The sequence below is a fragment of the Mustela lutreola genome, chromosome 1, assembly GCF_030435805.1.
Source record: "Mustela lutreola isolate mMusLut2 chromosome 1, mMusLut2.pri, whole genome shotgun sequence".
NCBI lineage: Eukaryota > Metazoa > Chordata > Mammalia > Carnivora > Mustelidae > Mustela > Mustela lutreola.
Window position 1 is genome coordinate 289,697,714 of NC_081290.1, and position 24,739 is coordinate 289,722,452.

At 62.4% G+C, this 24,739-nt stretch overlaps 2 protein-coding genes across 4 annotated transcripts; one reads left to right on the forward strand and one right to left on the reverse strand.

The window, feature by feature from the left end:
* The first annotated feature begins 25 nt into the window (after positions 1-25).
* Positions 26-5,007, forward strand: LMNTD2 (lamin tail domain containing 2). Of its 3 annotated transcripts, none has more exons than XM_059152656.1 (13): positions 26-293; positions 674-881; positions 960-1,112; positions 1,459-1,837; positions 2,106-2,177; positions 2,268-2,356; positions 2,689-2,978; positions 3,320-3,407; positions 3,595-3,784; positions 3,874-3,993; positions 4,081-4,504; positions 4,592-4,644; positions 4,754-5,007. In XM_059152656.1, exons 2-13 carry the CDS (start codon positions 694-696, stop codon positions 4,883-4,885), a joined length of 2,178 nt encoding a protein of 725 aa, XP_059008639.1. In that variant the 5' UTR covers positions 26-293; positions 674-693; the 3' UTR covers positions 4,886-5,007. The 3 variants fall into 3 exon arrangements, with proteins under 3 accessions (XP_059008639.1, XP_059008646.1, XP_059008633.1); XM_059152663.1 differs by having other exon boundaries at positions 26-881; positions 1,459-1,546; positions 1,682-1,837; positions 4,754-5,006; XM_059152650.1 differs by having other exon boundaries at positions 26-881.
* On the reverse strand, positions 4,950-23,971 carry LRRC56 (leucine rich repeat containing 56). The gene is given in 14 exon segments (XM_059152676.1): positions 4,950-5,755; positions 6,882-6,997; positions 7,196-7,338; positions 7,547-7,611; positions 7,691-7,867; positions 8,243-8,426; positions 9,212-9,412; positions 9,485-9,581; positions 17,505-17,565; positions 18,191-18,278; positions 21,513-21,595; positions 21,598-21,699; positions 22,156-22,228; positions 23,909-23,971. Coding segments are annotated over 12 exon segments (1,653 nt in total). The 5' UTR covers positions 21,689-21,699; positions 22,156-22,228; positions 23,909-23,971; the 3' UTR covers positions 4,950-5,408.
* Between the last annotated feature and the right edge of the window lie 768 nt (positions 23,972-24,739).

Below are 24,739 nucleotides of genomic sequence, written 5' to 3' on the forward strand. Positions count from 1 at the left end.
GTTGGCTGGGGTGGCAGACTGAGTGTGTGACCATCGCAGGGCCTGCTCCTTGCTCCATGGTCCCCTGAGCCTGCGAAGGCCACCTGGGCAACGACCCAGCCTTCCAGTTTCTCCTTCCCGCTGGGTCGGGAGGTGGGCCCAAGGCTCACTAAGGGCCCTGGTCTGGGGTTTCCCTGGAAGCTCCTGGTAACAAACAGCCCCTCCCCTTCTGGGTGCTGGTATCCATGGCAACACTCTAGAGCCTTTCTTTCCCTAGGCCCACTTGGATTTCAGGCCTCAGGAGAGTGTTTGGGGTAAGGCCCTGGGCCTGGGGGCATCACAGGCAAAGGACCAGTCCCTCTGGGGACTCTTGCTCTAGGTTGAGGGATAGGACCTCAGGTCCTAGAAGGCAGGGGTGATGGGGATGACAACAGGAAATGTCCACTCAGGTGACATGTTGCCTGGGGGTGACCTGCTTGCTGCCTTGTCCTGGTCAGAAATATACAGATGTGGGCACACATGTGACCAGCAGTCTAGTGTTCTGTGGGGTATGTGCACACGCATGCAAACACACATGGTGTGGTGCTGTCTAGGGCTGTTAGACTTACACACACACGCATGGCCTTCTAAGGAGAGCCCCGCAGGCGTAGCCAAACAGAGGACACAAGGATGACAGCCCTACCGTCTCTCGCAGCTCCCCCAGGAACACCGAGAATGGCGCCTGAGTCTTGCCAAGAGGATGAAGGAGCCGAGAAAAAGGCTCCCTTATCCCAGGTGGACCAAGAGCCGGTCCGCGCCCACCTGGAGCCTCCTGTGGGCACACCTCAAGAGCCGGGGGGTCCCACATGCACACAGGACACCAAGCCCAGCTCTACACGGGTGGTCTTCTCCGTCAACCTACAGTAAGGAAGGGAGGGATGGGTGGCCAGCCACTTGGGCCTGGCCAGCTAGGGGACAGGGCCTGATCACTGGCATTGCAGGTTGGCCCCTGAGTCTCTAGACACTCGCACCTTGCGGCTGCTGTGGGGCCAACGGGAGCTGGAGATCCAGGCTCTGCGGTGGGCTGTCCAGAACCGCCAGGATGCCCGGCACTGCCACGTCCTGCGTGAGGTGGCTGGACTTCCACCTGAGAGGTGACCAGCAAAGTACTAGTTCCCCAGCCCAACCCTGCCTCTGTCCTGGCCCGAACTGGTTTTTGTCTGATCCCCATCCCCAACCACCGGTCCTGACTGACATTGTAACTTCTTACTCTGGCCTTAAGCCTCACTCGAAGCCTGGCCCTCTACCCTGACTCCGAACGCACTGGGAGTCGCTGCATCTAGACCCCACCTGCAGCCCAGACCTCTCAGAGCCAGACTTGGCCTGGCTCACTGGAACCCTATGCCCTTGGGCCGCCAGTGTCAGGAAAGAGGGGCCCCTCCTCCCTTCCTTGGCTGCTGACCTCGAGGCAGGGGCTGCTATGATTGCCCCTTCCCCCAGGAGTGCACGTAATCAGGAAAAGTTCCTGCAAAATCAGGTCCAAAAGCTGACTCTGGACTTGAAAAAGCAGAAGGAACAGGCCCAGCTGGTGAGGGGCAGGAGGGACCAGGGAGTCGGGGAGGGGACCCAAGCTGGGGTGAGGGGCAAGGCCCAGGTAGGGGTTGGCCTTGGGGGGTCAGCAGCTGGAGAAGACCCTGCGCACCTATGCACTCTCCGGGAGCAGGAGAAGACCCAGCTGGAGGAACGTCTGCTGCAGACCGCGACCACCATGCAGCAGCTGGAGGCTGAGCTGCAGGCCTTCCAGAAGTCCTGCCTCCTGCAGCTGGCCCGCTCCTCCTGGGTGGGGCGCATACTGCGCTCCTCCACCGGCAGTGTGGAGGTACGCCCTGCTCGGCCCACGCACTCGCCTCCTGCGTTCTCCTCCCCAGCCCTCCTTGGATGGCCCCTGGGTAACCATTGTCTCTCCTGCCGGTCCTTTGGTGGGGCTGGCCTGCCTGGGAAGCCTGTCTCCCCTCAGGACCACGGGGCAGGGAGGGACCCCCTGGTTCCACCCACCTGACCCACTGTGAACCTGTGCCTAGCGAGGTCAAAGGAGAGCGCCTCTCTTCCCCAGCCCCTGCCCACTGGTCTCCGCTCCCCGTGCGCAGGTGGTCACTGCAGAAACCCTGATGGACTTCAACGACGTCTCTGAGAGTGAACAGGGCCCCTCCACTGGGGAGGTAAGAGAGCTGAGCAAGGTCCCCTACGTGCTCTCATAGCCAGCAGCCTTGTGGGAGGGGAGGGCCATGTGCCTGTTGCTTCGTGACCAGGGTTTCCGGCTGGAGGACGTGGACTGGAACAGCATTGCCCAGCGGTATCCCAACCTCTTCAGCAACATGGAGTCCAGCTCAGACCCGAAGTAACTGCTCCTTGTGCACTCCTCCAGGGGTGCGGGGTGGGGGGCGGGAAGTGCCTTGGCATATGTGGACCAGAGTCCAAGTTCTACCCTTAGTGTCCGTGGGCAAGTCACTTTCACCTTCCAAGGTCAGCTCTCCCATCTGTCGGATGGGGTTCACAGTGAGGGGAAAGGGCTCCTGAGCCCTCACGGACCTTCCAGGAGCCCCTTCCCCTCTCCCCACCCCCGGGTACCAGGGTACCCCACCCCCTGGGGGGGGGCTAGATGGGCGTGGGGCTGGGGTTTAGAAGTCAAAGGCAGCCGCCGCAAGCCGATCAGCAGACTGTGGCCCACAGGCACCCACGGCCCCTGCCACCCCCAAAGGCCCCACTGTCGAGCGAGTGGAGCTCGGAGCTGCGCAGATCGGGGACAGAGCAGCGTCTCAAGAGTGTCGAGTGGAGTTCCCTGCCCTTCAAGGGCACGAGCAGCTCCGGGGGCGCGGACTCCGACTCCAGCAGTGGCCAGCTGGCTGAGTGTTATTGTGTGCGGAAGGTGACAGGGCACCCCCCGTGTGCGCCAAGCCGTGAGGAGCTAACGGTGGCCAGCTCCAGGAGCCTCAGCAGGGAAATGCAGGCACAGTCTGGAGGTGGGGCATAGCAGCTTTCCCCAGTTACTGACCCCCTGCAAGGCTGTGATCTCTGCCCAAAGCCCTAATAGCATGTCCCCCAACAGCTCGGTATTCATGACCGCCCGGAGCAAGGTCGCTGAGGCCACTGCAGTCTCATCCCTGGGGCTTAGGGTGGTCTTGGAGGGTACCTGCTGCTGCCTGTGCACTCTGGCTATCCACCCAACCCCCCGTACTTGGGAGTTCTCCCTCTGCTTCCCTCAGCCTCCCGGGTCCAGCCTTCCTGCTCTGGATCTGAGCTCCAGAGCTGTGCCTCTCCCCAGTGCACCTGTGGGGTGCTGAGCATCAGTCTGGCCTCGCAGGAGATGTCCACAGTGCGTGCAGTGTACGGGGTGCCCCTTCCAACAGGTCTTTTCCTGGATCTCAGGATGGCTCAGCGGGACCAGCCAGGTAGTACAGTCCTGACCCTGACCGGGGAGCCCTGTGTAGCTTCTGAGCACCCGCATTCAGGGTGCCCCTGGAGGTGAGGGGTGACCCGGCGGGGTCCTGGCAGGAGGGGGTCTCCAACCAGGACGCACTGGAGGGGTGGCCAAGCCTCTCTGCGTAGCGCACCTACCCTCCTCACACCTCCCCCCAGCCCAGGGTGTTCCTGCCTGAAGATTGTGGCAGTCAGTGCCCGGGAGAGGTTCGTGCGTGTCCTCAACCAGTCGCCGGAGGAGACCGCGGACCTGGGTGGCCTCACGCTGCAGCAGCGGGAACGCGGCTTTCCTGTGTGCATGTACCGCTTCCCACCCCGCACGCTGCTGCCTCCGCGCCACCACGTCACGGTGCGCTCCTCCGCCCCCCCCCCAACCCCGCGGTGGCCTCGGCTCAGGCCCGCACCGCTGCTCACCCACCCCCTGGCCATGTCCACCAGGTTTGGGGCGAGGGGCCCCGCAGCATGAAGAAGCACCTGCCCTCGTCCTTGGGCCAGGAGCCCGTGCACTTCCACTCTAGCCGGGGCTGTGTGACTCTCCTCCTGAACCCCAAGGGCGAGGTCAGTGTGCATCCCAGCTAGAGGTGGGGTGGGAGTGAGCCCCGGTGGACGGAGGTGACCCCCGTGCCTCTCCCGGCCGGCCCGTAGGTCCTGAGCGAGCATCGGGCCGCCCACTGCGTGTCCCCCGCCTCGAGGATCTTCGCTGACAACACCGATTTGTCCATAGACCGCTTCCCGCTCTCAGAGGCCGGGCTGGTGGCTGACACCGGCACGCAGAGGCCCGGCCCTCGGCAGCTGCGGGCAGGCAGGGTGCAGGAGGCCCCGGCCAGACGGCGGAGGCCCACGTGGGCTCCGCGGGTCCCTGCTTCCCCAGGTCCCGGCCTCTCCAGGCTCCGCAGCCCCCCACCCCCACCCCTTCCCGCAGGCGGGCTTCGGATCTCACGAGCCCCTCGCCCCACCAGGACGCGAGGCCTCTTCCCCCGGCTGAGCGCCAGCAAGACCTTCCGCCCGCGGGCGGTGCCAGCGCCGTCCGCCGAGGCGCCGGCGCCGGAGCTCCTGCCCACCATCCCCGGTGAGCGCGCGGTGCGCGGCGGGCGGGCGGGCGAGGAGGGGGAGGCCGGCCGGACCCCCCCTCCCACGCGGTCATTGTTCCCCGCAGAGGCCGGGCTGCGCCTCGAGGACTGCCAGGCTAGGAAGGAGCCCGGGGTCCGGGTGAGTGCGTGCGCGCGCCCCTTGGCCTCCTCCCATTCCCGGCCGTGCCCCCTCCTCCGCGCAGGCCCCCGCCCTGGCCCCGCGCGCCTCTGAGGCTCCGCGCCCCCAGGTGTGCTGCAAGGGCGTGGACCGGGGCTGCCCAATGGTGGCGTTGTCGGTGCAGAGCGCGGCTGAGAGCAGATACGGCTTCCGCTTCCTCCCCTGCCCGCCGGTCACCGCCGCCGGGAGAGCGCGGCTGTAGGCTGCGCCGGCGGACGCCGGGGCTGAGGGGGCGGCGCTGGGAGAGAGGCGGGGGAGGCGGGCCGTGCTGGCGGCAGCGTTTATTGAGCCAACGTCGCCTACGAAGTAAAGCGCATTCATATACACCTGAGAGTCGAGAAGGGTTTGCTTGGTTTTGGGATACCCTCCCCCATCCCTGCGTGGGCGAGGAACTGCGCAAATGACCCCCCACCCCCCGGGGATGGGAGGCCTGGCCGCACCCTGGCATCTGGAGGGGGCCTGCCAGAGAGCTGGTGGGCCTCCCTGGAAGGAGCCGGCAGCTGGGCCTGTGCTGGGGACCTGCGCTCTCTTAGCCTGGGCTCTTTCTTGTGCCTGCAGCTGGAGATCCCAACTCCCGACTCCCCGCCACCAAGAAGGGTCTCTCCTTCCTCAAGCCCATTACCCATCCCCCAACACCCCCCCCAAGATGCTCTGTGTTCCATGAAGCCAGAGTTCACATGGGGCTCCCACAACCACATTGGGGCTCCTTGGCCCTTGGCAGTACACTAGGGGTGGAACTGGGCTGGGGTGATAGGGTTCAGGTGCGGCAAGCACGGGAGGCCAGGGGGTCTGGCTGCTGGATCTGTTGCTGGCTTTGGGGCTGGACATCCTTGGGCTGGAATGCTTGGGCCTGAAGTCACCTCCAGGGCTCTCAGAGCTGCCGTCACTGTAGCCAATCCCTGCCCTAGGCCAGGCCTTTGCCCCAGGCCAGGCCCTAAACTACACAGGGCTCTGAGCCTCCGCCTCCCGGACTGCAGGCCGGTGGAGCCCCAGGAGGGGCTGCTAGAATCAGAAGGCATGGGCATCTTGGGGGGAGAGGGTGTCAGGTTATAGCCCAAGGTCCTGGAAGGCTCTGGAGAACAAGGAAAGACAACATGTCAGACAAGGGACCCCACAGGGATCACTAGGTGTGGTGGGGGTCACCACAGGCAAGGTGGCAATGTCCATGTGGCTCCTCCCCCTAGGCCGCCGCCCCCCCCCTCTTCCATTTCCTCTGCCCCCCTGGGAAGCTGTGTCTCTGCAGCCCTGTGACGGCTGATAGTTGCTGGGGATGCAGAGGCCACAAAACCTGGGTTCTGGTTTTGGGTCACTGGATCCCAGCCCCAAGGGTGTCCCCGGGCCAGGTTCTAAGCCTCTCTATAGAGTGAGCCCTGGCACCTCCCCCTGCCCCCCCAACGCCGGGCAAACTGGATGGAATAGCCATGGTCGCCCTGTGCCTACTTGGACCTGGCCTGGAGTAGGAGGCTCTGGTACCTTTTCTCCCTGAGTCCCCACTGTCTGTCATCACTCCTTCATCAGGCTGCCCTGCCTGTTCTCCCTCAAGCCCCCTCCCCCCATAACTGACCGCCCTTGACTAGCTGGTCTCAGGGCCCACCCTCTCTGGCCCCTCCCCCCAGGCACCTGCCAGCACATGGAGGCCAGAGGCTCTGTCTGTCGTGTCCCTGTTCCGTCCTGGCCCTTTTGATTCCCCACCACAAAGGAGGGCCATTCAGCCAAAGCCCCTGCTTACAAGACCCCTCTTCCCAGGCGTGCCCACTCCGTTCGACCAGTCAATCCTGACCCTTCTTTTGGGAAGCCTCCATAGGCTTGCGGTCCTTCCTGTGTTTGTCCCACTCAGCCGTGCTCTGTCTGGAGCCAGTGTTCTGAGCCCAGCACAGGCCCCGGGAGCAGAGTAAGGGCAGCACCCTCCCTCCATAGTCTCCCGGCCCATCTGGTGGCCTCTTTCTGCATTGGCCTGTGCTCTGCTCCCTGCCCAGGGGGCCTGTCCTGGCCACTCATCGTCACCCTGCCCACTTCCGGTCCAGACTCCCCCCTCACAACCCCCGTGACCCCGTGGGCTCAGGGAGGAGGACTTGGGGCTGGAAGCTCTTGAGTGTAAGCAGTGCCCCCCTCAGGAGAGGACTGCCCTGAGTCCCGCTGGGGAAGGGGCCCAAGCTGATGAATGCTGGTGTGGGGCAGTGTGTGGGGTCACTCGATACCTGGGGCCGGGCATAGGGTGCCGGAGGGAGTCTTGGGCCTAGACTGGTCCTTCCGTGGGCCACGGGGGGCTACGGCACCTTCCCGCTGGGGCTCCAGGGACCTACCAGGGAGGGGGCTAGAGTGGGGGGAGGGGCCTGCAGCCCTGCCCTTAGAGCCCGTCCCAGATGAGTGTGCCCCTGGGCTGATCCCCCAACCTCAGGCTCCCGTGGCCCGCTCCTCCTGCCCACCTGGTACCAAGGCTTTCCCCGGCCACGACCTCCCACCGCATAGGACACGCGATGGTGGGTCTTGATTGCGGTGGGGGGCTACTCACCGCAGGCGCAGCTCCCTGTAGGCCGGAAGACTAGCCAAGGCTGGGGATTCACTGCTCTCCGCAGGATCGGGCCCTGGGCTGGGGGCACCGGCAGCCGGGTCCTTCAGTCTGGGTGGGCGTAGCTGCTCTGGAACCGGCCAGGCCTGGCGAGAGAGGGGGCTGGCTTGAGGTCACAGCCATCAGGGGGGCTGGGCGGGGAGCCCCCTGAAGACAGAAGGGCTGCTCTGGCTGCTGTAAGAGAGCTGGAGCCTCTGGCCGGCAGTGGCTGTGGGGCAGGGGACTGTCAGGTTGGGATACCGGTCCCCTGCAGATGTCCTGGAGTCCTGACCCAGCTGTGGATAGCAGGCCTACCTGGCACTGGTGCCGACGCTCCCACAGGCCTTTGGTGGGGTTCCCGCAGAGGACTCGACTAGCCCCTGCGGAAGAGGGTGTGGCCAGGTCTGCTTTGGGCTTGAGGGCTACAGGGTCAGCTTCGTGCTGAGATGGGTTCCTTACCATGGGTGAGGTTGCTTGTGTCCCCCTCTGGAGCTGGGTCCTTGGGAAGCAGGCTTTCAGGCAGGGGACCCCCACTGACCAGTACGGAGAGAGGCCATGGCCCGGGGGCCCATGGCTGGGTCTCAGGCAAGGAGAGCTTGGAGCTGAGTCTCTGAATGGGGGCTCCGTGGGGACAATCTGTCCGAGGGTCAAAATCAGAGGTCATGGAAACCCACACCAGCTGGCCAGCCCAAGAGCCCCACCCCCCGCCAGAACTGTCCACAGACCAGGGACCCTGCCACCCAGCATCTCTTGGCTGGAGGTCCGCGCCCCACCAGGTGCTGCTCATGGCCTGGGGCCAAGCGTGCAGGGCTCTGGGAACAAAAGGTGAAGGCCAAGAAGGGATATGAGATGCGGCTCTCCGTCTCTACGAGGCCTAGGGGGGTGCTGGGGGTATAGAGCTCTCTCCCTGGGGATGGTGGGGGCTGGCAACCTCTTCTGGAGCTCAGCCAGGAAGGGGTCCAGGCTGGGTGAGGCAGCCCTTGCCAGAGGGCTGGTGAGAGGCTGCCGTACCCAGCCCAGGGAGTAGGCCGTCCAGGACGCTGCCCGCCTTGATGGCTTCCTTCACCAGGAGCCAGTCCTGGCCCGGCTTCCAGGAGGCCGACTGGCCTGGGTGCGCAGCCGGCACCTCGTCCAGGACCCGCAGCTGGGGGATTCGCTTCCGCACCTCCGTCCGGTAGTTGTAGCCCCGGAGCACCTGCAGGGGGGAGGGTGCGGCAGGCCTGGGTCCGGGGGGCCCTTCAGGCCAGCTCTGGCCTGTGGGGCTTTCTCCAGGCCCTCTGTGGGCAAGGCAGGGGAGCTGAGGGTTGGCGATGCCACCCCACCCTGCCGGGCTGGCCTGGGTCACTCTGAGCCAGCAGGGACTCTGGGGACCCTGGGCTCCCACCCGCATGCAAGCTCACTCTCCAGGCTCACAGCCAGGGCCTAGTGGTGTCCTCTGGCCTGGGGGACTGCCCTGAGCTCAGAGCTGCGGCCCAGCTGGGCAGCCACCTTACATGCCCCCCCCACCCCGCACGGCGCCGCGCCTCTCAGGGCAGGAAGCGTGAGCGCCAGGTGTGCATGGGCAGTGCTGGGGGGTGCGGCTGTGGAGGTTGTGGTGAGCCCCCAGGTGTGAGTGCATTCCCACTGGGGGCACGCCCAGGCCTGCAGGGGATGGAGAGGGTTCCGCCGGCGTGCCTGCGCACGTGCGCGAGTCCGTGTGCTGTCTGAACAGACCCCACAGGGCTGTTACGGGCTGGGGGCTCTGTGGGGTCTGGTTGGGGCCCAGAGGGTCCCCAGCGATACAAGAGGATGAGCGTTATTATGGTGGGCAAGTTCCAGGTGCAGGCGGGCTGTGCCCTGCAGATGTGCCCTGGGCTTGCCCCTGTTGCCCAGCCTGGATGTGGCCCGTGCTCAGGTGGGCAGAGGGGCCGCTGGGACCGCGGGGGACCCCAGAGTGCCTCCCCCTCCGGTGCACGTGCTGCTGGGGGCCCAGACACACACCTTGTTGGAAGGGCTGGGCCCCGGCCGCAGGCACACCGGGTTGCCCTCCAGGGTGAGTGTGGCCAGCCTCGGGCACAGCCGCAGGTAGCACACCTGCCCCAGGTCCTCCACACTATTGCCCTCCAGGTCCAGCACCTCCAGCTGCTCCAGCAGGCACAGCGGGCTCAGGTCTGAGACGTTGTTGTAGGAGACGTAGAGTTCCTAGGGCGTCAGGGGGCTCAGCCGGGACTTGGCCGGGCACCGTCTCCCCAGCCCAGGGCACCAAAGACTCACCTTCAGGGCCAGGAAGGAGCCAATGCCGTCCAGGTCGGTCAGGCCGCAGCGAGCCAGCCACAGCACCTGCAAGTGGGCCAGGGAAGTGCCCAGGTCTCTGTAGAGGGTAGGGTTGGCTGGTCAGCACTGTCTAGGGCTGGAGGGCCAAGTCCGTGTCCATGAAGGCCCTGTGCCACGCCTCATGCCCATCCACCACCCACCCCTGGCTCTCTCCAGGTGCAGGGGTGCCTGTGAGCCGTGGCTCATGTGTGGTACCCTCCAGGCCACGGAAGGGGCCCCTGGAGCCCCTGCCCCCCTGCATTCCCTCTTTGCTGCCACTTCTTGGTCTCAAGCATGGGCTGAATCCGCTTTCTTCTGCCCCTGGAGGGCCTGAGGCTGGTGGTGGGGGGTCGGGGGGTGGTACCTACATTGGACAGCTTGGCTGGGCCCCACCTGCTGCCCATTGCAGTGGGGGTGGGCAAGGCGGCCCCTTCCCCAGTGGGGTCAGCCCAGGAGCTTCTCCCTTCGTCTGTTTGGCCTTTCTTGTGGACGGCTTCCCCACATACAGACCCTCCAGCAGCCAGCTCTGCCCGCAGGACCTCCTCCACCCCTGCCACGGCCAGGCCCCTGCCCAAGCCCTGGACTTGTCCTTGCCACCTCGCGCTCCGCTGTGGATGGGCAGGCCAGGGCTCTTTGGACCCCACCTCTGCCTGTGGGGTCCTCTTGTCCTCAGTGTCCCCTGACAGGGCGCCGGTCCGGTGCTCAGGTCCTTCTGATTGGCTTCTGGGATGGTCTTGATGGCGTTTCTTCTGTGTCTCCCCTGTCCGTGCTCCCTGTTTTCACGCAGGGAGCTCTGCCGCTCAGTGTTGGTCCTCTGAGAACGACCCCCTACCATTGTCTTCTCTGTCCCCTTTACCGGTTGCGGCCTTTCCCTCCGCGTTCTGGGTCATTTCCTCACTCCAGCCTGGCCCCGACGGTGTCTTCTCAAGTTAGCGTCTGAGGAGTCTGATCGCTTTCTGACCCTTTCTCACGCTGCTCTGCTGGTTCTGAAGATATCGAGACGCCCCGTCTTCTGTGGGGCTCACCGTATGGGCTGAAGGAGTCTGGAAGTCCTACGCCCCTCCCTGCCCTGTTGGTGTCCTCCGGGACCCTTCGTTTTGACCTTTCCCTCTCGTGCTGCAGAGCCCCTGGCATTCCGATTATACTATTAATAGCTTCTCGGGCATTCAGGTTGGGAGCCTCGGTGTGGAATCCTGCGGGGAAGAGCTGAGCCACTGGGGGCCCTGGCGTGGGCGGCTCCCCTGCAGGGGCACGAGGGGGTGGGGGGCGGCGCTGGGGGCAGAGCGGACCTGTGCCGGCGCCCACGCTGGCACGTGCCCCACACTGGGGCGGGCTGCATGTCTCCCCGTGTTCCCCGGGGCGCACCCTGCACCCTCGCACGGGACACTTGGCCCTCGCCATTCCCCCGCCCCGCTCAAGTGCCCACGTGACACATGATGACATGCGCGGGGCCCCTCTTCCAGTGCACACGCTCCCCAGGGACGTCTGACCCACTTCCCACCTGACCAGCGTCCCCTAGCCTCCAGGACCCCTTAGTCTGTGCCTCCCAGTTACCGAGACGCCCCGTGTATCCACAGCCTGTTGCCCCAAGTGGATTTTCCTGCTGCCTCTGAACTGGCTGAGATTTGTGTCCAGGGACTTCTTCAAGAGGGTTAATTTGACCCAGTGATTGTCCTTGGTCTCACTCCCTCAGAGCCGCTGGCTGCGCATGCAGGTCCCGGTTCATGCCTCTTTTCCACAGTCCTGTCGTCTGGTTTTGAGTGTCTCTGTGGCGCAGACTCAGGAAGACATCATTCCTCCTCTTCCTGAAGGACGAGGCAGTCTATCTCCTCGGCCGCCTCCGAGAGCCATCCTCACGTGGGCGAGTTTGTTCGGTGTGCTGCTGGCCGGTTGCTTCCGATGCCTTCTTCCAGTCTGGAGTTGAAAGTCTTCTTTTATGCCCAATGAGTTTTCCTGAGTCTTTGAGCTTCCGTTCTGTTCTGTGGTTTCCAACTCCTTCGGCAGCGGATGCACGGGTCAGGCCCTCCGTCCCACGGGTTCCCCCAGACTCTGTGCACGGATGGAGAGCTGGGCTCGTGGTTGTCATTCCTGTCTCCTGTGCGATCTCCCTTTCTTTTGTAAAGATTGTATTTATTCATTTGACAGACAGAGATCACAAGGAGGCAGAGAGAGATGGGGAAGCAGTCTCCCCGCCGAGCAGAGAGCCCGATGCGGGGCTGGATCCCAGGACCCTGCAGTCATGTGATCATGACCTGAGCTGAAGGCAGAGGCTTCACCCACTGAGCCCCCAGGCGCCCCCGTGCCTCTCGACAAGGCCTCCCGCAGTTTTGCCGTCAAGTCTGTCTTCATGTTTGAGCCGCTGTTATTGTTTCGTTCTGTCTGTGCTGCTGGAGAGTCTGGGCATAAAAGAAGACTTTCAGCCCAGCTGAAAATGGGGAGTCCCCTTTTTATGGAAGATACAGATTGGGGAATAACTAGTAGATGTTGCCTCATCTCACATTAAATAGGAAAATTACCAAATATTTAGAACTACTGACAACAAAGCATTCAAAATCTGTGAACCCTGCCTGAAGGGGTACGTAAAGAGAAAGAGCCTTCCACACATTTACCCAAAAAACAGTGAAAGTGTTACAACGATGAAGCTGGGCCTTTAGCTCCAAGGGCTAGAAAAAGAACACCACCAAACCGCAAAAAGAACAGGAAGAGGAGACATAATGAAGGCCAGGATGAAAGTCGTGACAGCCAGACGGAACGTGGCGACGCTGTCGGAGCCCAGACTGCGTTCTTCCGGACGTTAATGGACGACCTCCAGCCTGACGACGGGGAAGAAGGATGACTGACCAGCAGCATCTGAGAGGAGGGGAGCCGCCGGCAGAGCAGTAATGAAGAAGCAGGAGCTCCCTGCAAGCAGAGTGCATGCCCACTGTTTTGGAACCAGAGAAAGCAGCACCCGAAGAAGAGGGACACTGGACGCCGGCCTCCCCGGCAACGCTCTGCGTCCTCAGGTCCGGACTGTCTTTGAGAGTAAGTTCTAACGAGCCATCATGGAACAGGCGCTCTCGATCTTGCACAACGATTTCTCATACAAGAAGTTTGGAAATTAGAGCAGCCGGAAAGAGCCAGAAGAGGGGTCGGGCCTTGACGCCGGCGCCAGAGACGCACAACGCTGGGGGCGGGGGGCAAAGGGGCGTCCGTCGCGAATGCAGGCATGAAAATGCCCAGCGAATCGTAGTTGCATGTTTGGCGATTGAGTGTGCCCCGTGCCCTGGGGGCCTCGAGGCGACTCACCGGTGTCTGACCGTGCTGACGGGGCACAGACACTCACACACACACACCCATTCAGGTAAAACGCACACCAACGGTGCCTGCGGCTGTCTTGCTGATACTGAAGACCGTGCTAGAAGGCACGAGGACGAAGCATGCGGGCTGGAAGTGAAAGACGGCCCTCGACATGCTGATCAGACCCTCACCAAGACAGAGACTCCAACGGAATTAACACACTTTTGAATTAATACGAGCTTGGCAGTTTTACTAAGGAGAAAATGAAGATGCACTATTGCCAGATACAAAGCCCGTTGGGAAACTCAGCCGTGTTTCACTGATTTAAACCATGTGTTCTGGGGGCACCTGGGGGGCTCAGTGGGTTACGTGTCTGCCTTCAGCTCAGGTCATGATCCCCGGGGTCCTGGGATCCAGCCTTGCATCGGGCTCCCTGCTCTGAGGGAAGCCTGCTTCTCCCTCTCCCGCTCCTGCTTGTGTTCCCTCTCTCGCTGTGTCTCTCTGTCATAAATAAATAAAATCTTGAAAAAAAAAAGTGTTCTGGGGGCGCCTGGGTGGCTCAGTGGGTTAAGCCTCTGCCTTCAGCTCAGGTCATGTTCTCGGGGTCCTGGGATTGAATCCCGCATCGGGCTCTCTGCTTAGTGGGGAGCCTGCTTCCTCCTCTCTCTCTGCCTGCCTCTCTGCCTACTTGGGATTTCTCTGTGTCAAATAAGTAAAAAAGAAAAATCTTAAAAAAAAAAAAATGTTTTCCAGGGCGCCTGGGTGGCTCAGTGGGTTGAGCCTCTGCCTTCGGCTCGGGTCATGATCTCAGGGTCCTGGGATCGAGTCCCGTGTCGGGCTCTCTGCTTGGCGGGGAGCCTGCTTCCTCCTCTCTCTCTGCCTGCCTCTCTGTCTACTGGGATCTCTGCCTGTCAAATAAATAAATAAAATCTTAAAAAAAAATGTTTTCCAAATCAACATAATGTTTCTGTATGCTTGTAAGAGTCAACCAGAAAATGCAGCAGGGACAGGACCTCACTCATGATTATAAAACTACTGTAAATGTCTGGGAATTACTTCGTTCTGGTTTAAGGGAACTTTTGCTTCATAGAGTGTGGGTGTCCTGCCCCATTCCAAGTGGCCGTGGGGAAGGTGGGGGGGCGGGTCCTGGTGAGCCCACACCAGTTCCAGTTCCATGGTCCTCCAAGCAGCTGGTGTTCAAGGGTGTGCACATGCCACGGTTCTGCCCAAAGAAACATAGGAAGGATGCCGGGAACCTGCTTGTTCTTACGAGTAGACACAGGAGGTCGCATCCCTGTCACAGGATGAATTGTGTCTCCCCCACCCCCACCGATGTGCGTGTGTTGAAGCCCTAAGCCCCGGCAGCCCAGGATGTGACCCTATTCTGAGCTGCTGTTGTTGCAGATATAGTTCGTTAAGAGGAGCTCACACTCCCTGGGGCTAACAATACATTATATGTTAATAAAAAAAAAAAAAAAAGAGCTCATACTGGGGTGGGTCCTTATGCTTATTTACCTTATGGTACTGCTGGTGCCATCTGGGTCCTTATGAACAGGAGACCCAGGGTGCATGGACGAGATGGCAGAGACTGGGCTGCGTCTGCACGTCAAGGGAACGTGGAGGCCAGCCAGCAAAGCCCCACAGGAGGACAGGGGAATGAGGTGGGTTCCTGCTCAGCCTCGGAAGGAGCCGTGGCTGTCCACCCCGATCCTGACCTCCGGCCTCTCCGACTGGGCAGGGATGACTCCCGCCGCCAGTTCGTGGGGTTTTGCTCAGCAGAAATCTGACATTCCCCCCCGGCCACTGGCGCAAGGGATGCCTGAGCCTGCGGATGCGTCGGGTCCTGGGAGGGGCATGCAGGAGTCAGACACGGGCTCACTCGCTGTGGGGAGACCGGCTGAATGAACCGAGCCCAAGAGCCAGCGCTGGGCTTCTCATGGGCTCCACGGGGGTCGGGCTTCTCAGCACTGAGAACTGGGTTTGGCCCAGAGCACGGCTGGACCCAGGTTTCTGTGACTCGCCACGGAAATGTAACTGATAACAAGCTTCACAGGCAAATTGAAAGATGCTCTTAAGCATATAAAAGAACGCAGGAATGGAGAGTGAGAGCATATTTGGGCATGAAGATAGCTTAGCAAATAACCCAAGTTAGCACGTGAATCTTCTGTAATTCCCAAAAGGAACTCCAGACAGAGTCCCGTGTGCGAGACCCAAGATCGGTTCGTAAACCAAGTGTGGCACCTGTTCAGGAGCAGCTGGGCTGCTCCGGGGAAAGGAAGCCGAGATGAGGGCATCAGACGCGGATCACTGGACTCAGAGCCCCACCAACGCCAAGCGGGGCCTTGGGGCAGGGACAGACCAACAGATGAGACAGAGAGCCAGCAGTCACATCCACTCCTGGGCCCCTTAAAGGGCAGAGTGGCGCCCTAGCCCGCAGGTGAGTGGGGATCGCGGGGCAGAGGGTGTCGGGAAGACAGACCCACTTCACGGCAGCAGGGAAAACGGTCCCAGCCTCACGCCATGACCGAAGGTGACCTCACAGGTGAGTTGGAGCAAAGACCTGAGAGGAAAAGGCGAGACCATGAAAGTGAGTAAGAGGAAAAGCAGAACGCAGCCCCCTGACTTTGGGGTGGGAAGGAGCTTCTTCAGCAAGACCCCGATCACCAAGCAAAATCGATGCAACAGACCAAAACGAAAGTTTCGGCTCAGATGAAGGTGGGCCCGGGGGGTTCACGGGGGTGGGGAGGCGCCTTGCCGTGTGAAGCCCGGACAGGCCACGCAGGGACCAGGAAGCAGCGAGCGGACGGGCCCCTCCTGAGGGACTGCGGAGCGAGCCCCGATGGCGTCGGTGGGAGACACACACACACGGCTCAGTTAACAACTCGTTAGCGGGCGGCAAGCAGCGTTCTCCGAGCCGGCCCGGGCCAAGTTCTCTCTCAGCTTCCACTGGACAGACAGACACTACGTTGAAAACTGTTTTCTAGTTCTTGATATCCTGCCTGAGATTTGATTTTTGTTTTTTTAAGTAATGGCTGTGCCCACCATGGGACTCGCAGTCTGGACCCCGAGGTCCGGAGCTGTGCCCTCCTCCCCGGGCCAGCCAGGCTTCCCTCCTGCCTGCGATTCCAGCGTCCTGAATGCGGCGGTCACCAGCTAAGTCGTGACGGGAGCTTCCCGGACTGTCAGACTCAATCAGTTTCCGTTTACGGACTTCTGTCCACCTTCAGCCCGTGGACATTAGCAAATGTCCTGTGGCCAAGCCTCAGCATTTGATAACGGAAGGAACCACGAGACTCATCATGTTTCTCACTGTTCTCATTAAGGGACAGAACAGGTTTTCTTGTACTTTATGATCGAATCATTTTTCCTGGAATTGAATTTTCTGTGTTGTCACAAGTGGTGGGTCATACTTCTTAAATCTTCAATCCCTTCTGCTGCTCCTTGTGACCTCCTGCTTTCGTGCTCCCAAAGTACCTTACTCCTCGTTGAGCTAATTTGTACGGCTTCACGAGGAAGGATAAATGCGATTAAGCTGTCAGAACACTGCTTAACCACGCATGTGGGGCGTCTCCGAGGCCCCGTTTCCAGACGCTCCCACGGCCTCGGTGGGAACGCGCCAGGCCGCGGCTCCCTGGCACCCGCTCGCAGCTTCTCTGCTCTGGGGGCCACGCGGTCTTCTGGCTTTCTTTGCTTCCATTTCCAGGCCTTCAGGTGTTTTATTATATTCTTTTCGATGATTTTTTAAAGATTTTACTGACGTAGTTGTTGGAGAGAGGGAGCGAGTAAACACCTGAGCGGGGGGAGCAGCAGAGGCAGAGGGAGAAGCAGGCTCCCCGCTGAGCAGGGAGCCCCATGGGGGATTTGATCCCATGAGCTTGAGATCAGGACCGGAGCTGAAACCAAAAGTCAGACGCCTCACCCACTGAGCCACCTGGGCGCCCCAAATCAGCGGTGTCTTTGTGCAGCCCATTTTGCTTGAACACCTGAAACTGTCTGAGAGTAACTGGGCTTTGTTCTTTCCAGCCAGTGAGGTAAACAAAAGACATTCATCCTTAGTTTTGAATTTTGTCTTTTAAATTGATTATTAAAGTGCTGTTGGGGCATCTGGGTGGCTCAGCCGTTAAGTGTCTGCCTTCGGCTCAGGTCAGGATCCCGGGGTCCTGGGGTCGAGCCCCGCATCCGGCTCCCTCCTCAGCAGGGGCCTGCTTCTGCCTCTCCTTCTCCCCCTTGTGTTCCCTCTCTCGCTGTGTCTCTGTCAAATAAATAAATAGAATCTTAAAAAAAAAAGTGCTATCATGTTTTACGTGAGGCCGTGCTGGTCTTGCTGGGCACAAGGGCTGACAGGGACCAGCCTGAGCCCCCACAGGCTCCCCGCCCAAGTGGTACAGGGGTGCCTCCAAACCCTGAAGGCGTGGGTGGCATTGGGGCACCCACCAGAGACCTCTTGCTGGCTCAGGACCCTCTGCGGAAGGTCGGGGGCACCTCCCAGGCACCCCACAGTCTGTTGACCTGGGTGGTCGGCCTGACACTGACCACCTGGGCGGCATGGACCTCCACCCAGCTGGGGGCGGGTAACACAAGCTGCATGTATCCAATGCAGTCAGGCTGGAAGTGTGGGCATTAGGGCTGGGAGAGGGACACCGCAGGACACCTAGGAGCCCCTCTGTGGGGACCCTCCGCCCCTGGCCAGAGAGGTACTCACCGCACGGAGCCCAGGCAGCTGCCGTTCAGCTTCAGTTGGCTGAGGTTGGGCAGGTGCACCCCTGTGCGCCATGGGAGGGAACGGTGGGTGACCAGGCCGCACTCCTGCAACTCCCCTCTCAGCACCCTCCGGAGGCATCCGTGCCCCACCGGGCTGTCCTGGTGCAGCCTCGGCCTCAGGTGGGTGCGGGAGGTATGCCTGAGTGGAGTGGGCCACCCGGAGGCCGAGAGGCCATGGGACTCGCAAGTCTGCTTGGAGCAGGGGAGCCTCATTGGCATGGGTGGGGTCACCACAGCTTGGGTCCTGCCGCTGAGCCACAGGGCCAGCCCCAGGCACCCCAGACCATCGCCTCTGTCAGCTCGCAGCACTGGGTGCCAGAGCACAAGAAGCCTCTGGCTGGTGTCCCCGTGTACCCCAAAGCCCATGATCCCTTAAAGAGGGGTGCAGGTGGACCCGCGGGGTGTAGGAAGGGTCTGTGGGGTGCAGGGCAGTCTCGTAGGGCACAGGGCAGGTCCGCGGGGTGCAGGGGTACAAAGACCAGAGCCTGGCTGGTCACACTGGGGTGGATGGGCCCTCAGAGAGGAGTCCGAGCTCGCCAGGGCGTGGCGTGGACGGGGGCGTGGCGTGGCCAGGGAGGGCATGGCGTGGCCAGGGAGGGCGTGGCGTGGCCAGGGAGGGGCTCTCACCGAAGTTTCCCAGGCTGTTCTCACGAGTGTTGACACACATTTCCAGCATGCTCACCAGTCGAAGGTCATCTACCTGGGCCAGGGCCCGCTGCAGAAATCGATGACGGGTCAGTCGTGGGGACTGGACAGGGGTCACTCCCTCCCCGTGACGTCCCTGCCCTTGGCCATGGGCTGGGACAGGCGGCACATATTTCCCTGCCTCGTCTCTGCTGACCTTAGCCGCAGACGGCGCAGGCTGGTGGGGGATGAGAGCGCGGGGTATGAAAAGAGACAGTACCCGTGCTTGGCGGGGGGCATCTGCAGAGTTGGGCCTGAGGGCCAGTGTCCCCGCGAGACCCAGGGAACGGGCCCCCACATAACAGAGGGTTTAGGACCGGTTTGGGAGGCTGATGTGAGCGCTGCTGGGGCTGAAAAGACAGATGTGGGCGTCGTGCGGCAATGGAGTGTCCCGTGGGGGTGGCCGGATGGCAGAAAACGTGCGTGAGGAACTCGCCACGTAAGGCTCCAGGAGACACAGGGCTCCGAGGGAAGGGAGGGCGCTCGGAGATGTGGGACCGCGGGGCTGGAAGATGAGGTCATCTCCCCATTCCAATCGGCCGGCAGGACGGGTGACTGTGCGGGTCTGTCTTGGGAGCAGGCTGGGTGCTCTGCGCCTGCTACCCCTGCAGAGGCTCTGGGGCTCTCAGGGGAGGCCTCCAGGGAGCTGGTGACCCCGTTTTCAGTGGCTGAGTCGCAGAGAGGTGTGTCCAGACCCCGTCTCAGGCTCTTGGCAGCCGGTGTCACTGGACTCTACCATGTTGAAAAGCAGGTGTGGTGACCTCTGACCTCTGACCAGCGAGCCACGGCCCAGACTGGGGCTCACAGGGACCGTCCGAAACGCCGGTTTTCGGGACCATGTTCTCCAGGTAGGAGCTGGGCAGAGAAGGAAGGAGGCCCCAGGATGGACAGAAGCCATGATACGGACAGCAATCTATGGTAGAGTGTGTTCCCAGCACGTGGGGCCCAAACATGTGTCCAGTGGGCCCCCAGACCCCTCCTCAAGGGGGAGAGGCTGGTGAGTCACCCTGCTGTTCCCACCGTGCAGGCTGGCCGTGGGGCCACACTGGGCTTCATGCTTGCCCGAATCCTTCTTCAGATGTGCCCAATGCAAACATTTTCTCCCAAGATGCTGGGCTCACCTGATGTGTGGTTAATGGGGACTTGGCGGTGTGGAGGCTCGGGGGGTGTGGGGGCAGGTGGACCGTTGCTCACACTTGTCCCTGCTCCCCTGAATTCGAACGGTCGTCTGTTTCTGCCCAGTGATAACACGGACCCCAGAGCAGGTGGCCTTATGCATGCTGGGCTTGGCCCAGGGAGCCCTCAAGTGTGCACCTGGGTTCACCTGCTTCTTCCCCCCAGGTGTTGACCATAAACAGGGCTGCCCCACATGGCCCCCTTAGCCTGGATCCCAGTGGGAACCTGCCGGGCAGACCCCAAGCCTGAGGACAGACACCTCATCGCAGCCAGAACCTGGGCGGTCTGTGGTCAGCGTTGTGTGTCCGCAGATGACAGATACGGAGACGCGCCAGGCCCAGGTGCTGGGGAAGGCCGCCCAAGGGACAGCTGCGGGGTGCCTCGGTGTCAGCAGGGCCCACCTGACGTGCTGTGGGTAGGCGCTGCCCCGAGGATGATGGGGGTGTCCAAGCGGATCTGAGGGAACAGAGTCATGAAGCTGCTTGCACCCCAACTAGCCCGATTCTGTAGGGCTCCCGGGCCGTACAAAGCCTTCTGAGCGGCAGGGACATCCCCCACCATCCGTCTGAGGAAGACAGTGACCATACACACTTCTGCAGGGACACCCCCTGTTGGGCACTGTCTTCCACGAACGAGCATAAAATGGAAAGGGAATGAAACAGAGAGTCCAGTGAACCCCAGGAAAGTGCAGCTCCTGGCCTGGCTCCCAGTGTGTGATTCCAGGTGGGTGACAAGGCTTGGTCCCCCTCCGGGTCCAGCTAGGGTGCGGTGGGGGGGCCTGCCCCTACCCGCACCTTGCTCCTGGCACTGCCCGGCACGGCCAGGCTGGACCCTCCCTGTCCTGCTGTCCGGAGAAGGGAGTTCTGTCCCCAGCCAGCTGCTCTGTCCAGCAGATGAGACCCCAGCTCTGTGCATGGGTCAGCCAGTGCCCGGAGTGCCTTCGCAGGTCAGCCAGGTGTCCCCTGTGGCTCCAGGAGGGCCCCTCTAACAAGCCCACCTGTGGTGTCTGAACCAGGCCTCATATGTGCAGAGGGACGGGGATTCCAGAGCTGGCCGGTGCAGGGGTGGGCCTGTCTCTGTCCCACAGCTGAGCAGCTGGTGGGAGGGCCGTCCTGATGGACTCCAAGTTGGATCAAGTCCCTGGGAAGGTAGGGGCCTGTGGGCATGGCTGAAGGGCCGTGCACACAGAGGAGCTGGCTTGGAGCCTGGGGAGGGGGCCCGGCAGGAGTGTCGCTCCCACCTTCCCTGATCAGTGGGATGCTTTTCTGTGAGTCAGCTGGTCAGGAAGGTGGGCAGGGACCTCAGGCAGCCAGGCTCCTTTCTGCATGCTGGTGAGCATGTCACCTTTGAGTCTCCAGGGACCCCTCCCCAGGCACTGCACCTTCTTACCCTGTGCAAGGGTGGGTGTGGGCCTGAGGGCTGCCTGGGCAGTGCCTGGACCCTGGGCAGTGCCGGACCCGGTGGGACCTGCCGCCTCAGCATGGCCAACAGTGGGTGCGGAGTTGCTCAGAGGGGTTGCTGGGTGGGAACCTAGAGTCAAGAAGGCTCTGCATCTCCCAGTGGGCCACAGGATGGGAGTGGGGGGCAGCAGCAACCCCCCCACCAGGTTTGGGAGAAAGCCTTCCCCAGCTGCCCCCGACACAGTCAGTGGGACCCTGGAGCAGCCGCCGCTTCGCCAGCCCGCCCTGGACGGCAGGGGACCTTCTCTTTGCTTGGGTTTTCCTTGACTCCTGGAGGTTTGCCCCTTCCATGCACCTGGCGCTGTCTGCCGCCCAGCCGCCCACCAGAACGGCGCTACTCCAACAGGGGGCTTCTGGGGTTCACGGAGTGGTTCCTGGCACCAGGAGAACACTTGGGAGTTCCTGCCGAGCTCACGCCCTCGGGCGTCCTGAGTGCCTGGGGGCCATCGGTGTCACCAGGCCCCTGGGGCTGGCCCTGAGGGTGAGGCAGTTCTGGGGACGAAGCGGGGCTGAAAGCGGCCCTCAGTCAGGCAGGGCTCGGTGGGCTGCCGATGGAGCGCAGGCTGGACGTGCCCCAGGCTGCCCCATCACACCCCTGTGGCCTAAGCCCTCCACCCCTCAGCACTCACCAGCCGGGCAGGCGACAGGGACTCATCGTCCAGCCCCTCGGCACACCTGTCCCTGGGGCGGCCTGGGTCCTTGCTCTGTGGGCGGGGGTCTGCAGGCCTTGCCAGCTCAGCTCCCGCACCGGGACCGTGGCCGCGCTTGGCCGAGGCCCGTGGGCTCTGTCCCAGGCCTGGGCCATTCACATCCAACCTGCGTGGACAGGCAGAGGGCAAAGCCACTAAGCCTTTGCTCTTCCCCCTGGCTGGGACCGCGCGCAGCAAGGCTCTGGGGGCTGCCTGGCTCACCCTGCCTGACTCTGAAGGGGCTCTCACTCACTCGGTCTCAGCCTGCCAGGGGACTCGTGGTGGCCTCACCATTGCCCACTAAGCCTTAGCTCTCACCCACTGGGGTCTGGGCGGGTCACCTCCTTGTGTTTCTACCCATCTTTCAGGGTCCACAGCAGGAACTCCCCTATCTGAGGTCCTGCCCAGGCTGTGCGTCTGAGGGGAGGCCCCAGGTCATGTTCGCCCTGTCAGCTGGGGGCCAGCAGCAAGCCCTTGGCTCAGGCCCTGTGCTGTGTGTCTCCACCAATGATCTCCAGGCCTGGGGGCCCAGGCTCAGGCTCTCAAGCATTCCCCACATCCCTCTGCCCACTGAGTCCCTCACCTGGAGGCAGCTGCCTTTTCCCACCACGGGTCAAACATCCAGACAAGGCAGTAGCATGTGTCTTCGGTGACACCTGCAGGAGAGAGCCATGGTAGCCTCCTGGCCAGGGCATTTGGGACAGGCCAGGCTGAGGCCATAGGGCCAGGTGTGGAGGTGGTCAGGGCTGTCCCTATGGGCACTGGCCCTCAGGTCCTTTGATCATCCTGATGGGGGACCTGGACTGGCTGATGAGGAACAGTCAGGTGGTGACTAATGCCATCCTCTCTCCAAAAGGGGTCCCAGGTCTATCAGTCTGTACTGTCTCTCACAGGTGGGCCTCCCTGGCACCTTGTCCCTCTGGAGCCCCCTCAGCCCCAGGCTCCAAGGGATGTTGTCCAGTGTGTCCCTGGACACCTGCATGAGGCGTGCCTGGAATTGCCCCTTAAAGGTGCAGATGCCTGGCCTGACCCCTGGCCCTGGAGCCATCTCTAGGGTTAGAGCCAGAAGTCTGCCTGGAATGATCTGGGCACTTCCCTCCAACTTGGGTTGAGGCCTCGCTGACCACTGCACCTGTCTTACCCTGCCCTTCCTGGATTTACTTTCCTGAGAAGTTTGACACGTTCTGTTCTTCAGCTTATTCTCTGGAGTGAGCACTGCACCCCAAGACGAGTGGGCCCTCTGCGGGCAGTGTGCTTGCCTGCTGTGTCTGCATGTGTGGAAGGGGGGGCTCTCCCCCACCCGCTGGAGGAATTGGTGGGTGTGGTGGGGGCACAGGCCGGCACTGCTCCTCTCTCAGCCCCCTGGATGCATTAAGCTGTGCCCTCTCGCTCATGCCTGGGGCTGGGAGAGCAGCCAGCGGGGCTTTCGCAGAAGCCTTGGAAGGGGCTGCTGAGCCCTGGGACAAGCTGCCCAGGCTCTGTGTGCCTCAGTGGCCTCATCTGCAAAGTGATCTGTACCCTGAGGGTCCAAGGAGGTCAAGGCCGTGCAGGTGAGCCCCAACATACAGACTCACAGGGTTTCCAGGCAGGATTTCTTTCCACAGGTTCCCTCTGCTGTCTGCCTTTCTCCAGCTGGTGAAAAGCCCAAACCTGGCAGAAGGGCCCCCGCCACTGTGCCTCCCGGGAAGCGCTGCCTGCTCTCATCCCAGCCTTGGATGTATGGGCTGGTCAGGCTGTAGTCCCAGGATGCCTCTGGGCATTATCGTGAGCTGAGCGCACTGCCTTCCCTTCTGTGCCTGACAGCGGATCGCTAGAGGTCCTACCCTGCCCCTGCCCCGCGTACTGGTCCTGTCTAGCCCAAGGGTCTTGGGGTCCAAGAAGCCAGGCCTGGGCTGGTAGCCGCAGCTCCCTTGTAAACACTGTCCCCTCCCATTCCTGCCCTGGCTGGAACTGTCTATTCATGGCCCTGCTCCCACCCTGCCCTGCCCCTCTGGGAGCCCCACACACCTCCCCAGCTGGGAACCTGCGGGCCTATGTCCACAGGCTAATGCCAACCCCTGGCCTGGGTCATCAGCTCTCCGGGTCCCCTGCACGACTCCACCCCTTCACCTCAGAGTAGAGGGGCTCAGAGGGCAGGGCCTGGCCCCTCCTAGGTCCCCACTATGGAAACACCCAGAGCAGAGTCTGGGTCCCTGCCTCCCTCCCCCCGCAGGCGCAGGGCCTTGAGCCCTTCGAAGCATGGCTAGGGTTGTGGGCGGGGCCCCTGAAGGACCAGACTGGGCATCTAGGGGTACCACCGGGACGGCCCAAGGCCCATAAGCGTGCTTGGCTCTCACCTGCGGGGTCGGTCCCGGTGCCACCGCCCTGGGCGCCCTCGGCTGCCGGGCGCTCACTCCGACTCGGGGTCGTTCTTCCGGTGGCAGGGTTGCCGGGCCGGGGCGCCATGGCAACGAGGCCGGAGCCTTATTTGAATGCTAAAATATTCATGAGTCCGCGGGAACCTCCGGGCTCGGCCACGCCCCTTAGCAACGGTTGCTAGGGCAGGCCGGCGGGGCGGGGCAGCAGCCTACCCGGTTGGGATCTGGAGGGCTCGGCCCCACGCGGTAGGCGCCCTGTGCGCTGGGCGGGAGCCAGGGGGCGGAGGTGAAAGTCCATCAAGCCGCTGGGGTGGAGGGGTGGGGCGGCGAGGAGGCTGGGGCGCGGACAGGCTAGGGGTCAGCCCCTGCAAAGGCAGTGTCTGGTGCAGAGCAGCGCCCACCTTTCCCGGCTGGGAGGGTCGTCCCTGAGGTCCCGGCCTTCAGAGATGTACACTCGCCTCCCAGTGTGGTCGATGCCAAAACAAAAGGAAGCGCCATGGGAAAGGATCCCCCGAAGAGGAGGGAAACGCAGATCTGGACACCCGGAGGGGAATTTGGAGTGTCCATGCTCCCGAGGGACGCCGCCACCCGCTCCTGTTTATGCGCGCCAGGCGCGAATCCCGCCCTGTTCTAGACTGCCACGGCACGTGGGGTCGGTGATGCGGTGCGGCGGGGGCGGCCCCCCAAGGGGTCCGCCAAGGTCACGGCCTGCAGTGGGCTGAGCTCCCGGAGAACAGCCCCGGGCCGGCTCGGGAGGGCACAGGGGATGGGGAGGGGTGGCGTCCAAGCCAAGCAACGCTGGGTCTTCTG

What these genes read in the sequence shown, in the direction of transcription:
- LMNTD2 (XM_059152650.1), top strand. Translation starts at nt 649, where the DNA reads ATGACAGCCCTACCGTCTCTCGCAGCTCCCCCAGGAACACCGAGAATG. An exon ending in CCTCCACCGGCAGTGTGGAG is followed by an intron (nt 1,838 to 2,105) that starts GTACGCCCTGCT and finishes CCCCGTGCGCAG; the next exon opens with GTGGTCACTGCAGAAACCCT. An exon ending in GAGTCCAGCTCAGACCCGAA is followed by an intron (nt 2,357 to 2,688) that starts GTAACTGCTCCT and finishes TGTGGCCCACAG; the next exon opens with GCACCCACGGCCCCTGCCAC.